The 15,266-nt window shown below is 42.5% G+C and overlaps 1 protein-coding gene across 1 annotated transcript in view; it reads left to right on the top strand.

Moving 5' to 3' along the window:
* kif20ba (kinesin family member 20Ba) overlaps positions 1–15,266 on the top strand; it is a 55,840-nt gene that overhangs the window by 28,780 nt on the left and 11,794 nt on the right. Inside the window, exon 29 of the mRNA XM_013913454.1 lies at positions 1,815–2,024. Within this exon, the coding sequence (XP_013768908.1) occupies positions 1,815–2,024 (210 nt within the window). The remainder of the gene's footprint in view (positions 1–1,814; positions 2,025–15,266) is intronic.

Raw genomic sequence — 15,266 nt, 5'->3', positions numbered from 1 at the left:
GATTAAGTTTAAACTTTGAAGTTTGAACTCACCACAGTTCTTCCTGTGGTGGCCGTACCCTCTGTGGCATCTTTGCTCTTTGTGTGAGTTCATAATGTTCTTTATGGCTCTGGGTGCTTTGGTGCACGAGTTTTGGATCTAACAGACCCCTGACGGTGTTGTCCAATACATACTCTCAACTTAGTTTGCGGATATGCTCCCTCGAACCTGCGACGGATCTCCAGCAGGCGTCACTGTTTCCCCTCTCTCCAGCCTGCAGTAAACAGAAGAAAAACCAAAGAGGCTTCTGTTGGAGTCCTCATTATCAGGCACTCAGAGCACCAGCTCTGACTTTAGACTGTAGGTGGTTGCACTAGAAGCCAATTGGTTTCTGCCAGTTCTGGACTTTGTCCAAATTCAATTTCAAAGAGAAGACAGCTTGATGAGTTTTTAATCTGCTGTGTTTGGCCAAACACTAATTCCTGTCTGCAGCCTTTACAACACCTGAGATTTTACTACATCCAAAATGAATAAACCAACAAATCCAAAGTATTTTGCGTAAACACTAACAGCACATATAAAATAATAATCTAAGATTCACGTGTGAAGTCAGTTTTAAAGCGTTCGTGCTCGAGGTTCCAGCTGACTGAGGCCTTTCACAGCATGTCTGAACCTCCTGGAATGCAGATATGTGATAAACTGCCTTTAGAGGTCAACAAGTTGCAGGACTGCATGCAGCAACTTTTCCCGTATCTTTCACTCTCAGAAAAAACAAATTTCTACACAAGCTTCTTTCATTTCTGCCGACTTTTATGCTCAGTGTCAATTTTTGCACGGCCTTTGTTTTTTTTCCTCGTCAGCGAGTCTTTTCGCGGCGTGCAGATGAGCACTTCAGAAGTTGTCGTGATGTGCTTTTCATAACCGGAACTGTTTTGAGTCGCTGTCTGCTTCAGTGTGGGTCGTGTGCTACAAAGCAGGATTTGGGGCTCAGCGAGGTGACTTTAGGGTTAACCCTGAGTTTTCAGGGTCACAAAGCTGTTTGACTTCCTGCTGGGGTGCATCGCCTTGGTAACTTAAGCCACACACCAAATGTTCACCTGAGCAGATTATCATCGACACACATAAAAACCATCACATAGCGACTAATCTGTTAGTGTCACGTTTCCTGGACGATCCATCAAACCTCGACTCTGTGGGACGACAACAGTAAGGTGTTCAGTTTTTAGAAACGTCTTTCCTTCATGAGCATCACTGAGAAATGTGCTTATGTAGCTGTTTTATTCCTTGTTTTTCCACTTAGCTGCGAGTCATTTTAAAACCATTAACCTGCACACTATTACATCTTGTACAAAGCCTTGGTACCAGGTTGAATTTGACTGTTGTTTTAATTGTTCCTCACTCGCTCTCAGACTGTTTAACGCTGCGGGGCTTCAGCTGAATGACATCTAAACAACATGGAAACTTAACTACATGTCACATGTTTAAATGATGGTGCTGTGAGAGTCGTCTCACTTACTGCAGAGATTTTTATTACGATACAGCTGTGACGTGCTTTTGCTCTCGCTGCTGCCGTGGCTCTGTGCCTTTTGTGATGTCGCTCCTTATTTTAACCCACATCACTTCTGATTGGCCTGTTCATGGTCACTTTCCATGTGAGGTGATTTACAGCTGATGGCTCGGCTTTTTGATTTGATAACACTCAGCATTTGTGCCAACTGGCCTCGACACCTTTATTGTAACAGGCGGAGAAGCCTCGATCGCCAGACCTTGTGACATTTCTCTCTGGAGTGATGATGAAGTGACCCTTGACCTTAAGCCCACATGTGGTCCCGCAGGTTTCGAGCGGCTGTCCGTCAGTCCTGGAGTCCTCTGAGATTTCCACAGAGGAGGGCAGAATGAGTCGCTTCCCTCGGCCTGAGCTGGAGATCTCCTTCAGCCCGCTGCAGCCCAACCGCATGGCTCTGCGCCGGCAGGGAGAGGAGGGCGCCGTCACCGTCAAAATCACCCGCTCAGCACGCAAGAGGAAGAGCGGCGAGATGGAGAAGGTAAGAACCAGTAAAATGAAAGCTGCTCGTCATCAGGATTATCGAGGAAGTAAAAATCATAAATTAGGAGGTTTGTTTTTGTTATTGGCTGAACGTTGCATTTAATATTTCCCACATTTCCAAACAGGTGCAAAAATAGTGCGCACGCAAACATCACACTTTAAATGAACCCACACTCGTAACAGTGCGTCCCTCTAGGTTTCCCAGAAATAAATCAAATGGGGGAAAAACCCAACTGCACACAGAAGCCTGAGCCGTGATCCAGCTACAGTTTCCAGGTACAATCAGGGGTGAGGGTTGTTTATTTCTCCACCATGTTGTGTTCAGAAAATCTTCTCTCAGCTCCATTAATCCAGCCGGTGCAGGCTGAGCATGGTTGTCCTAACACGTACCTTTTGCAGCAGCAGCTGTAAACAGTGTTAGATTTGTTGCTTTCTCTCCAGCAAAGAGAAAACGAACAGCTGTGACGTGAAAGTCAATTTATGCTTCTAGGAATTTCTGCACTTCATAGTCTAACAGTAAAGCAGGCAGCAGCAGTTATTCAAGTTTGTTTTTTCTAGTTGGTTTGTAGTTTTATTTCATTTCAAGTTTTTATTTTGCATTTAATTTCACTTCAGTTCATTTCCAGATTTGCTTGTTTCAGTTTCTGTTGTGTTACTGTCATGCACGGTGTTTGTCAGGCAAGACTTCAGTTCACAGCTTTGTGGAAGGCAGTGGGTTCAGTCCTGCAGACGAGCTCCATAAAAAATGTCTGTAGTTTCTACACAGATGCACAGAAGCCCTTAAATGAAAGCTAAAAGTCTGCGCTTCGGTCGGGTTTGACTGGTTGCTAATTTAAAAGCTTCCTGGTGTTTTTAATGCTCTGCTGGATCTTTGAGTGGTTGGTTGGTGACGAAGAAGTTTTGCTGACGTAAATGTTTCCTGAAATGACCACACACAACACAGATGCACATAAAATGTGTCCAGTAGAAAAGATTTTTCAAGGACCAAAAAAAAAAGTAATTTTTATTTAACATATTTCCCACAAAGAGCTCCATGTAACTGCCAGGAGCTCAACGTGTAGTCTGCATACTGTGTAGGCAATGTGTGACTCACACAAGTAACAAAGTCGATCCATTCCCATCTGTGCCATCTGGAAACGGATCACATAAGTTTTCATCCTGTGAAATGGTCAGCGCCGCGGATGCTCTGTGATGCTCTTGGAAACCAGTCCCAGAGTGGGCTGAAGGGGCTTCGTAGAAACGGCTCTCAGACGGAGGCATGTATAGAAAAGTGAAACTGCACTGGAAGCTGAGCAGAACTGTGGACCTGCGCTTGGGTCGCTCGGTTGGCTTTGACCAATCCTAAGGAAGCACATGTAAATATTAAAGAGAACATGAATACGTGCACACACCTCTGGTGGTGCATTAAATTGTACAACTTCAGTTTGTTGCAGAGAGGAAGCAAAACCAATGTGTGTGCATCTAAAGAGAACATAACAATCATTCAGAGCGAAATATGGAAATAGAATATTTTAAACATCGAGTACGGTTCATTTGTAGCGCCAATAACATTATCCAAGTGATTCCTTCAGATGTAACACATTCAGTGCAGATGATAAACACCAACACATGTAGCAGCCACATATGACACTCATTCATCATAAATACCAGGAGAAACACTCATACTTCCCCCCCCTGAGAACACGTTAAACGACCCCACACTCACAAGCAGACGAGGTCGAGTGCAGTTTATTCGCTTCATTCGACGTATCGCTCTTCCTGTCTTTGGCCCAAAAGATTAATGCTTGTTGCAGACCTGTGTGTTACAGATCATTCACTCCTTCTGTCACGCTGACAGACTATTTTGAAAACTTAACATGGCTGTGTTCAAGAAACTAATTTTTTAAAAATATGTTGATGTAAAGTGAAAAATAACACACTGCAAATATTTCTTTGTTTTGTTTTTAATTGATGGCGACTCAGCCCAAAGTCGGCGTTTCCTTTCTCTGTCAGGATCAGGGGTATTATTTTTATATGCTTCCAAATATTGCCACACTGAAGTGTTCTGGTTTTCTCAATAACATTAGACGCAATTTTCCAGACCTGTCACCGTGTTGCTCCTATAAACGCCACGTTGTCCTTATTTCCATATAATCACAAGAGGCAATGTGTTTGGGAGGCGCTGATAAATCCAGAGTGCTGAGGCATGAAAGTGCCTTATGGCAGTAATTCATACTCACACGTGCTCAGTGTTTTTAAGTTTACTACTGACAAAGTTAGTTTAAAAGCAGCTTTGTTAAGACCCAACAGTAAAGTTTCCCATTTAGAGCATGCCAAACTTTGGGGTCGGGTCAGGTTAGCTCTAAGCCGTGTCTGGGTTAAGAAATGTCGTCTTCTTTGGTCATTACCCAGAGCTCGTGGTTGTAGGTGGTGGTAAGAACGTAGGATGAGTGTAGGTCGACATCTTTGCCTTTACACTCAGATCTCTCTTCTCTATACAGGAAGTCCTGAAAATGCACGAACCTTTTAAAGCAGCAGCATCGCTCGAACCCTTTAGTAGGATTTGGTTTTTAGTTCAGTCCAGCAAATCACACTGACGCTTTGCAGCAACGAGGAGCTGTTTATGGAGGCGATTTCATTGGGAGAATTCTGGTGTGTTTTGCACTTTTCTGTTAAAATGCACGACTCTGATCAGTCCACAACAAAAACTAGTTTGGGGGTTCCTGTGATGTAGAACTGTGGACTATATTTAACATCTCGACCTTATCCTGGCACGTCCACACATTCAGGTTTTGTCACAGTGACAGCAGCAGCATGCAGCTCGTATAAAAGCTGACTATCCTACATGACTGCACTGTTGTTACACGTTCCTCTCCTGCTGTGAAAACAACTCACTTTTGTGGTCATCATATCTTTCAGTTTGACATCCTTGCTCATGGACTCGTTGGCACTGTTTGACAGCAGATTTCACAGGTTCAGGCAACAATAGGAACTGTTTGTGACCAAGAGCAAGGGCATGAAGGATGATGTAAACAAGCAGGATCAAATTTGGGCTTTGACCATACAGAGAAAAGTAAAACCAAATGTTAAAGGAAATTTGGTTTACAGAGATTTCTCAAACATTGAAACAACAATAGGACGATGAGCTTTCACAGATGAAGACTCATTACCTCTATAGTAAGGGAACATGGTGATGGTAGAAGGCAGCTTTCATTTGTGGGAGAAGTGCATTTCTCAAAAATAAAGTGTACAAAGACGTGCATTTTAATGACAGCAGTCACCTCAGGTTGTTGTCGTAGTTTTGTAACTGAATCTAACTAAAAAATGAATTAATACGTTTTATGTAAATGCTCTTCAGACTCCATTTGCCTGATCCATCATGGCACTCGAGCCCTCTTCACTCCACAAAAAGCGCACCTTGTTGAATAAAAGATGAAGATCATATTGAGTTGGTACCAGGAGGAAAGCTATTTAGAAACTAAATGATTCAATGTTGTGATGAAGCAACTTAAGATGTTCCTCACTCATGTGTTCTTCACTCAGACTTTTAAAAATTGGGGTTAAAAAAGGGCGGACGAGTAGGGCAGAGGATTATTTGCAATAGTAGTGCCAAGGAGGTACTCGAGTGTTCGGCGCTGAGACCGCGTAATGGTCTGTGTGAGCTAGAGCTCCGGTCGTGTCGTCCGACCACGTCTGTTGGACAATACTATTAATGCCGTTCAATGGAAAACAGACAATAGAACTTATTTTGAGGTGACTGCTGTGACACCAGTGCTGCTGGTTTGGCCCCATACTTCTCTCTCATCTCCTGACAGTGCGCCAGTTAGTTAAATCTGATTTTATAACATCAAGCAAATTATATGGAAACCGAGACCTTCAACAGCTGTACTCACGTGGGAAAATGCCCTTTTATAGAGGGAGAACGCTCCAGTAGAACCAGATGTTTGGGAACGCAGACCACAAACAAAGAACACACACATTATTATAAAATGGATTGCAATAGAGTTAGTGGTTACTAGAATGTGTTTGAATTTGTTCAGCACTTTGTTATAATGTTACAATATTAAGCATTATTAAGGTTGGTAAGGGTTCATACCCCTGGGAAGGTATTAGCAAGTGTTTCATTCATCATTTTTATAGCATTACTACTTCTTAGTGTGCCTTTTGTAATTATACATGTATTACTATGACGATGATCACGATTACTCCTTACATATTTACAGCATGTTCAGCAGTGATAGCTGTACATGCTGTAACAGTAACAGCAGCATAAATGTATCTGTGTTCATACATGACATAGTAAAGAAGAGTCATGATATAGAAATGATGAGTCATTTACAGCAGGTGTAAATACTCCTGCTGCTGTTTTGGTACCAGCAGCAGGAGTACTTACACCGGGGTAAGAGCCGTGCGATGGAACCCAAAGTAATTCCACTAATGACTGTTGTTCTGCTGACTGGGCTCAGTTCAAGAGAGAAAACTGGAACAAAAACAGAAGGCAGGGAAGTAATGAAAAAAAAGATGAATGGCTTTGTGTTGGGAAGGGGCTGAACCGATGTGACGTTACATCAGATTTTATTCTCGTATCTGGGGCGCTTCAGTCAACATTTATGAACACGAACACCGGTTTTAAAAGGCAGTCTAAAAAAACCCTCACAGAGACGCTGAGACAAATTCTGCACTAGATTTATTTGTTTGTTTGTTTGTTCTAAACAATGAGACAGTCTAATAAAAATCCTCAGTTAAAGCCCAAATGTTTCATGGAGTAGAAAACATCAACGGAGGCGTCCTCATCTGTGCAAACAGAAAAATAAGGCGGGAGGTTGTGGAAGAAGAAGGTATACAGGAAACAAATGAGGGGGAGGAAAGTTTTAAAATCAGAGTGAACTGGGCCAGTATAAATTTGAGGAAAAGTGCAGAGGGAGGCAGAGGCAGCGCAGAAAATTGAGAGATTGGTTGAGAGTAAGGAAGGAGAGTGTCAGCCAGGAAGGAAGAAAAGAAACAAGGCAGACGGGAATCACAGAAAAGAGACAGCAGAAGGAACACAACAGCACAGTCGAGAGGATGGTAGGAGGAAACGAGGGGAGGCAGGGAGGAAAGAGGAGAAGAGGAAGATAAAAGTAGCACGCGAGCAGAGACGAGGGGTGGAGGGAGTTTGGATGGCAAGATGAAAGAGGAGGGATTGTGGGTAGGGCTGTCGGATAGGAACACAGACTAAGAAGCAACGAGGGAGGGTAAAAAGCGCAGCATCTGACACGGCGGTGACAGTTACTGCTAACCTCACTGTGCTCGTAATGTTGGCTTCCATTAGAACAACTCTTATTAGCTTCATCGGGCGTCTTTTAAAGTGTGTACACTTACTGCACCGTGCTCATCCACCGCTGTGTTTTATTGTCTTTGCACAATAAAGCCTTGCATTACCTCTGACATGTAGGACGTACTAACTAACAGGGATATGCTCAGAGTGGATTTGTTATGCTAATTTCCAGCTCCATAGTTGTCCTTAGACTGCACTCCAGTAAAATCTTGACTTATCTTATATTTGACTTAATGCAGACCAAAAACACATTGTGGCATCTGAACTTGCAGGTAAGGAGATCAGGTCATGGTTCTGCCACTAAAGCAACATTGTTATCAGCTGGAAATGTTGCAGATCGTAACACCTTCAGGTGTTTCTCTTTGAGCCTTTTCCATTAAAGCTGTGATGTTTCGCCCCATAGTCAGATATGCATTTTTATTGTCTTTTTTCCTCTGGCTGGGAAAGGCTGCAAATACCACGGGAGGGATGTTTACGTCCTCCTGTCTCTCCCCACATCATAGGTGGATGCACACTTCCTTTATGTGAAGCAGTGATGTGGTTGGTGGGTTTAGATTGGTAGAAAGATACGTTTTAATTTGAAACAGTGAGGTTTGCAGATTCATGTTTTATGTATTTGTTTTGATGATTTCTGGAAAGTGACATTGCTTCAGAATTTTATATCTTTGTGGTATTTTGAGCGCCAGCAGTTTTATTAGTTTGATTATATCAAAGGAGACGGAATCTCTCTGTGTCCCAAGCTGGGCAGTGTGGACAAAGAGCACTACAAGCCAGAGCAAAGTGTGTACATTTAGATACTAGCGCAGAACAATTTGTTCAGTTTCTGTCGTCACCGTAACATCATGTCTAAAACTTTGCAGAGTGAGTAAAGACGAGTCGTCTTGATGCATTGGCTGCTGTGATTGCAGCCATTCCCCAACTCTCTGTGAATGGTACTCGTGGGCTTTGGTCAGTGGTTTTTGAACCGGGGATGATGATCAATGGTCATGAGAATTATTAAGATTAAGGAACTGACCTCCCAGCCCTTTGTTCCTTCAGTGGGCTGGTCTCAGTCATTATGCAAATGTGCTGTTTATAAGATTGGGGAAACCTGCAGTCAGCTGACACTGAAGAAGTCACAGATGAGTGGCAAAACATTTCTCCCACAAAACGCTACGTCCAGATGAACAGAATCAACTTTTGGAGGTAAAGATGAGTCATTTTCTGAGATGAAGGCCGTGTGAGGCCTTTGTGCTCCCACATGTAGGTTTGTTTCCTCCATCATTTTAATTATTACAACCTGCCTTCAGTTACTGACATTTACTCTTCCTATGCATCCAGTGTGGAGTGGATTACAGTGTACTGTGGCTGCATTGGCTTTCTTATTTTTATTTTTTTGTGACGCTGTGTCAGAAACAACTTATGTTCGTGGTAGCAAAATCCTTTCTCCCACCATTTAACATATAACTACATGCATTGAAACAAGGCAGTGCTTGTTCTTTTAACCACAATAGGGTGTGTATGTTTTTGTATTGCTTAAAGTGACTCACAGCCAATGTTCTCCTAGGGTAGGGAATGAGTAGCGGATATTCGCTGGATCTTGTAGAGGCTCTGTAATTGACTAGTTGTGTATCGGCCCTTCAATCTGTCTCTCTGCGGGTCTGTGTGCCGGCAGGATCTTGGCCTATCTTTGATCCAGCTGAGAGCACAGGCAGAGAGCAGGTTCGTCACTGATTAATGGGATCACTCTTAATAGAGCCTCACAGAGGTCACGGGGAGACTGAGGGTCGGGAACAAACAGATATATGAAGTCCTCACAGTGTCAGCTACTTTATTTTATTAAGCTCAGTTTCCTGAAGGAAAACCTTCATGTTCAACACAAATGTAGTAGATTAGTCAGAGGTGGAATTTGAGGTTTGATTTAGTGCTTATCTGCCACATTATTAATAGATTAGCAATTATTTCTCTTCCCTCTTGATCTGAAAGCCGACGTGAGCGTGGCGAGTAAAAATGAAACTTAGCAAGGGTCATTCGTAGAGGAGCTCTTTTCAGCTTTAAACTGGTTAGTAAATAATAAATTAAATATTAGCGGTGGTAGGCTCTAGGAAATATTTGAGCAAAATAGAATTTTTAATTATAGCCTGTTTAAAAAGATCAGTGCGAAGTTCAGTTTTGCAACAGCCTGCAAATGATGCCGTACAGTGTCGGAGCTGGGTGATGTGGAGAAAAGTGGCAGCAGTATGAATACACAGTGTGCATCTTTTTACAAACAAACACGTTACAATCACTGTTGTTAACAATGGATGTGTCATTTCGAAGCTCACAGTATAAACCATGTTGTTAGGTGGGGTTTTACCATAGATGGTGTAAAGATGGACGCGGCCACTGATGTTACCCGTGGGCGACTTATTTTAGAACTTAAATGCCACCGACAGCAGGAGATATGTAGTTCACTGACACTAATGTCTTTCATTAGACAGGAACACACACACACACACACGCACACACAACCCCGTTCAGCTATCTTAGTGAGGACCTTCATTGACATAATGGTTTCCCTAGCCCCTTACCCTAACCATTAAAAATGATTGCCTAACCCTAACCATAACCTAATTGTAACCCTGACACTAGAACCACATTTTGAGGCTCAAAAATGCCTTTAAATGCCTTCAAATTTGTGAGGACCGGGTTGTGTGTCCTCACAAGTGACTGTTGGTTCTCACAAGTATAGCAGAATGCAGATTTCGGTCCTCCTCACAAAGATAGCTAGACAGGAACACACACACACTATGTACAGGTGTGCGCGCGTGATCAGCATCCCCGTTATCATCAACCTCAGGCTCAGCTTTTCTTTGTGTGGTCCTACACACCCCAACACCCATAACACATCAACATAAAACAAGCTCATTCTGTTCATACATATGGCAGCATTAATCAAAATGAACAATAATCACGTAAATACAGTAAAAGAAGCGTTTTTAATAAACATTATTTATCCTCAAGTATCATTTCTGATTGACTCTTTTACGTCACGTCTCATTTACATTCATTTACTTCAGTTCCAAGATCGGGTTCTAAGATTTCACCCATATTCACGCAGCACATACACACCCTGCCATCAGCTGTCTCTGTTTCTGTTCTTACTGGTTTTTATATTAGTGTCTTAAATATCTGTTTCTGTGTATATAACATTGGTATATTGCTATTTTATCTAAATGTCACCAAACCTCCCCCCCCCACACTGCAATAAACTGAGCAAAAAAATATTAATGCAATATTTTTTTCCTCTAACAAACTATATCAATAATTCCAAATAGAAGACTTCCTGATATGACTACCTGATCCTAACTGCAATAACTTTTCAGTACAGACACACCTTTCAGCTCTAATGGAGCAGAACGAAAAAAAAGTCTCTTGGCTGCAGAAGACACCGACCTTATTGCTCCCTGAGCCACACAAGCCTTTAAATCTTTAGCCGCGTTTCTGCTGCATCCAGGTTGTTTTCTCCTTGGCTAAATTCAATGGTCGAGGCTTTCCAACAGAATGTGCTGAACATTGAGGTGCAATGGCATGCACATACTGCACACAGTGTTAATATTAACATCCTCAGGCCTGTGTGAGTAATGTTTATAATAGTGAGTGTGCGCATCTCCAGGCACACATGAGAGAAACTATTTGTTTTGAGCATAAAACATGACTGCAGCGGGGAGATGGGGACCCTTTGGGGTGCTGGGTCTTGAAGAGACTCTGCATAGCGTCATAGGCCACCTGTAACTGAAGTGTAAAAAAATTTTTCTTTTTAAAAAGCCAGGAAGCATTAAACCGTGTCAGTGCATCCTCCTCTGATAACCTGCCCACAAAGATAAAAGTTAAGTGTTTATATTTCGTGTGTCCTCTCCTCGCTGTGCAGAGAACCTCAAATTAGCAGGTGAATTTTAAGAAGACAGACGTGACGGGTGGATAACCTGTGGACTCGAACACACTTACCAGAAACGCCACAGCTGACATTTCAGTAAATATCAGGCTAAAGGCAGGAGCCACACTCATTAGTATTGGTTAACACACTGTTAGTTTAGTCAGTTAACAAACAGTCCTGGAAGTCCAGGAATATAAAGGGATTAGTTGTTGTCCTTCTACAGCAGCAAACCTCGGATTGTGCTGGGAAGGTTTTGCAGCCGAGTGAGAAGTGCCGCTGAAGAAAATAAGCCAAATGAAAGTCTGAAGCCACGATCCTCAGCTGGAAAAGGCTGGATGGCCCACTCCAGATGGAAAATGAGTTGGTGCCTGTGGAAGAGTTCAAGCATCTCTGAGTCTGTTCACGAGTGAGGGGAGAGCGTAGCAGGTGATGCAGGCACTTCACCTCGCTGCTGTAGCTGAGAGAGCTGAGCATGAAAACAAAGCTGATCTACGTTCCTACCCTCACCTATAGCCATGAGCTGTGGGTGCTAATCCAAAGAATGAGATTGTGGAGTAAAGATCTTTTCCACATCAAAAGAAGGGAGGTGAGGTGTTTCTGGCAGCTGACTGGGACGAGGAAGAACATTATATATATCTACATATAGTATATACACTGGGTGAATGTGCAGTAGTAGTATTACTCAGCTGAATAAACAGTAAAGGGTGCAATACTGATGTTTTTACTACAAGAACACAGTTAAAGGAAATGTACTCGGTGTTTTATCCAAATTATATTCTAAACGTTGAATACTCTGTAGAATACTCGACATGTTACATTGTAACATTTTAACACCTTTTCCCCTGTTTTTCAAAGTCTTGTGTTTTCAGGAGGAGTAAGCGGCGAACAAAAACTGAGGTACCTGATTATTTCTATATCATAAGCCCAGAAACATCCACTCATGTTTTTCATCATCATTTGCCTCATTAGTGTATATTTCACTCCTGGATCTAATACAGTTCTAACTCACCATTTTCCCATTATGAACACGTTACATCATTTAGTAAATCCACTTTGCAGAATCACATCTAAGCATTAAGTGTGTTGAGTGACCTGAAGGCTGCATAAATGCGAGGTGTGATCAGAAACGTCTGCCACACGGCCGTCTCTGCAAAGACCGTCTTTGATTTCAATAACAAGGTCGTGCAGCTCAGGAGCGTTCCAGCGCTGCCCGAGTTTCTGTTCAGGCCACTGCTGTATGTGCACATCTGCTCTTTCACTATGGAGCCCCGGCAGAGAGCAAACATCTGCATCTGTGAAATGAACCCAAACTATGGCGTCTTTAGAGGAGTTTCGCTGGAATCCCCTGCCATATCGAAGCCCACAGGGGGGCACATGTTTGTGACCCTCACAGGGTCTGAGTGGCTCTCACACTCAAGATGATGATGATTCCACCAGATTCAAATACTGCTTGGTGTATTTATTTATTTATGTAAGGCTGAATACGTGACAGAATATAGAACCTGATCAGCTTAAAGGCTTCACTCCAGATGTGAATTGAAAGTGCAAAACTGTGAAACATGGGTGATGGATGAGCACTCCACATGTTTCTGGGTCACTCAACAGATCTGGATCACCTTGTCTTCTCTGGTAATTTAGGATTGAAAATGAAGGATTGCGGTTTGACACTGTAACAGGTCCAATCACGTCCCAGACACACAAGTGGGACAGACAGACAGAGCCGGGACTTCAGGGCAGCAGTCTGAAAGTAGCAGCTTTGCTGAAGGTGGTGTAGTACTGTCCAAGGATATGTTGAAGGGGAGACTGGGGCATGTTTAAACTGTGCATGTTTTTTGGTGACACAGAACCTGATAAAAACGCCTCGTGTAGGAGCCGTAAATCAGGAAACCTTTTTTACTGTGAACAAGTTTTAGTTTCTTCTTTGGCTCCAGGCCGACAGATGTTGGACTGAAAACCGTTAAAATGCAGTGCAGGAAACCACCCTTTCATCCAACATGCCGTGCATCAGTAAGATACGTTACGGATGGTGTAGCCCACCGAGGCTGTATCTGCATGCTCATAATGTAATCGTTCCCAACAAGCGGAGTAAAGCATCACACCAAATGAGGTGTTTACATGGGCTGCCTGTTGAGGTGTTTCATTGATTTACTGGTTTCCATCCTACAGAGTAAAGTGTGACTAATGATCGTAGGCGCCACCTTCAGCATGATGCTGTAGTGTCACAGAGCCCCTCCTCTATTTGACCTCTGAAACACATTTGTTCCATGATACAAACGGGCACACAGCTGCTTGGCTCGGATGAGGTTTTGCTCATACTTGATGTGATTTGTGCGGTCGGGAGAAAAGCAGATTAAGTTTTTATGTGTCATATGTAAAAATGTGGCTCATTAGGCACCGCTGGTGTACATGTTTCTAAACTCACAAAGGTGGGACCTGTTCACTGCTCTGTTAGAGTTACAATAATGTTCAGTTACTGACGCAACTTCATGGCTGCAGGATGTGCTGTTGAACTGTATTGCATCATATCCAGGAAGTTGTGTCTGTTAGCCTACCTACCCTCATTTAAACAGCAGTAGACAGTAGCACACCTGCTCATTAATAATTTACTGCAACAGAGTTCATCTGTCTGCTTAAAGGATTTCTTCTTTTTTCCCTTTGTAATCTGAATACGTGTCCGATTATTGTCTCCCCCGTGTTTTTTGCTACATAAAGATGTGCGGCAGCAGTAGATGCTGAAATTAATAAATGTTTACGACATTAAGACATTAGCAGGAACTACTTATCATAAAAATGCTTTGTAATTGTCTTTATTGAGGGGATATGGGGGCGTTTAGATGAAACGCATGACAGTAAATGGAAACCGGTCAGTAAACCAACAATAAGTGATAAGCAAAGAAAAATATAACACTGGAAACCAGAGCAAAACAAATCTACTGGTTATAAATATGTAATTAGAGTTGTATTAAGCAGAGGTCACACTCCTGAAGACTTCCCCCTCGTATCAGGACGTATTAAATCTGCCTCTCCTTGGTTTTAACTGCCAAAAAATGGCCTAAATTTGTTTGTTTTCAACCCGTTAATTTACACTGTTCTTGGTAGATTGTGTTGATCATTATTTAAGTGAACCGGAGGTCTCTGTGTTTATAAATGAGCACACTTCTACATTATGATATTTTCACCCCCTTCGGCAACTTTTGCAACTCCAGCTTCAAGCTCGTTCGGCCTAACTAGTAGATGTAGCTTGAGCCGGTCGTGACAGGTCTTTCCACAGCTTGCTGATTCTCATTTTAGCTGCAGGATAGATGGAGTTCAAATAAAATCATTCTTTTTTTCTTTTTTTTTTTCTGGGTGTTTTTAAAAAAGTAAAGTTTGTTTGTCAACATAAATTTTCTCTGTGAATGTTTTTAGTGTTTCAGTGCAAGAACATCACAGTAAGTACAGCGTTGCTCTGTGTTTGGTTTCCACAAACACTGCACGTGTATTTGTGGAGCTGTGCTGTTGTCCTCCGTCCTGCAGGGAGGTCAGCGTCGATGTGGAGCTACAGAGCGGTGCTCCTGGAACCTGCCGGGGCTCAGTTCAGTTCAAGGACACTTGAGCAAATAACTCAGGGTCAAAGTGTAAAATTATTATCACCGGGTCGCATGTACGACCACAGGCTTAAACTGACCCCTGACTTCTTCTTGTACTGCTGAACTTTCAAAATATAAGTCGGCACGATCCACTCAGCTTAGTATCTGCTGAGAAACTTCAGCTATGCTCATGGAGGTGGAACACTGGATATTCTTCAAGTAGCCTCATAAAGTAATAAATACCAATGCTGCTGGATCGGTAAATAAGCAGTTTCCTTATAAAATATATGGAATCTAATGGTGATATGTCAGTGTTGGGCTTCGAAGGGTTTTTATGAGAGAGAAGACAAATATGCTCCAGTTATGAGTTTTGACAATTTATTATTAAACTAGTAGAATTTCTGATTAGTTTTACATGCTGCCATGTTGGGCTGTTCGATATAACGATATACATTAGATGATGATATGAAAACGTCTTGT

The sequence above is a fragment of the Pundamilia nyererei genome, unplaced genomic scaffold (genome assembly GCF_000239375.1).
Source record: "Pundamilia nyererei isolate P.nyererei 1_Seehausen unplaced genomic scaffold, PunNye1.0 scaffold00133, whole genome shotgun sequence".
Lineage (NCBI taxonomy): Eukaryota > Metazoa > Chordata > Actinopteri > Cichliformes > Cichlidae > Pundamilia > Pundamilia nyererei.
This window is presented reverse-complemented; position numbering and strand designations above follow the sequence as displayed.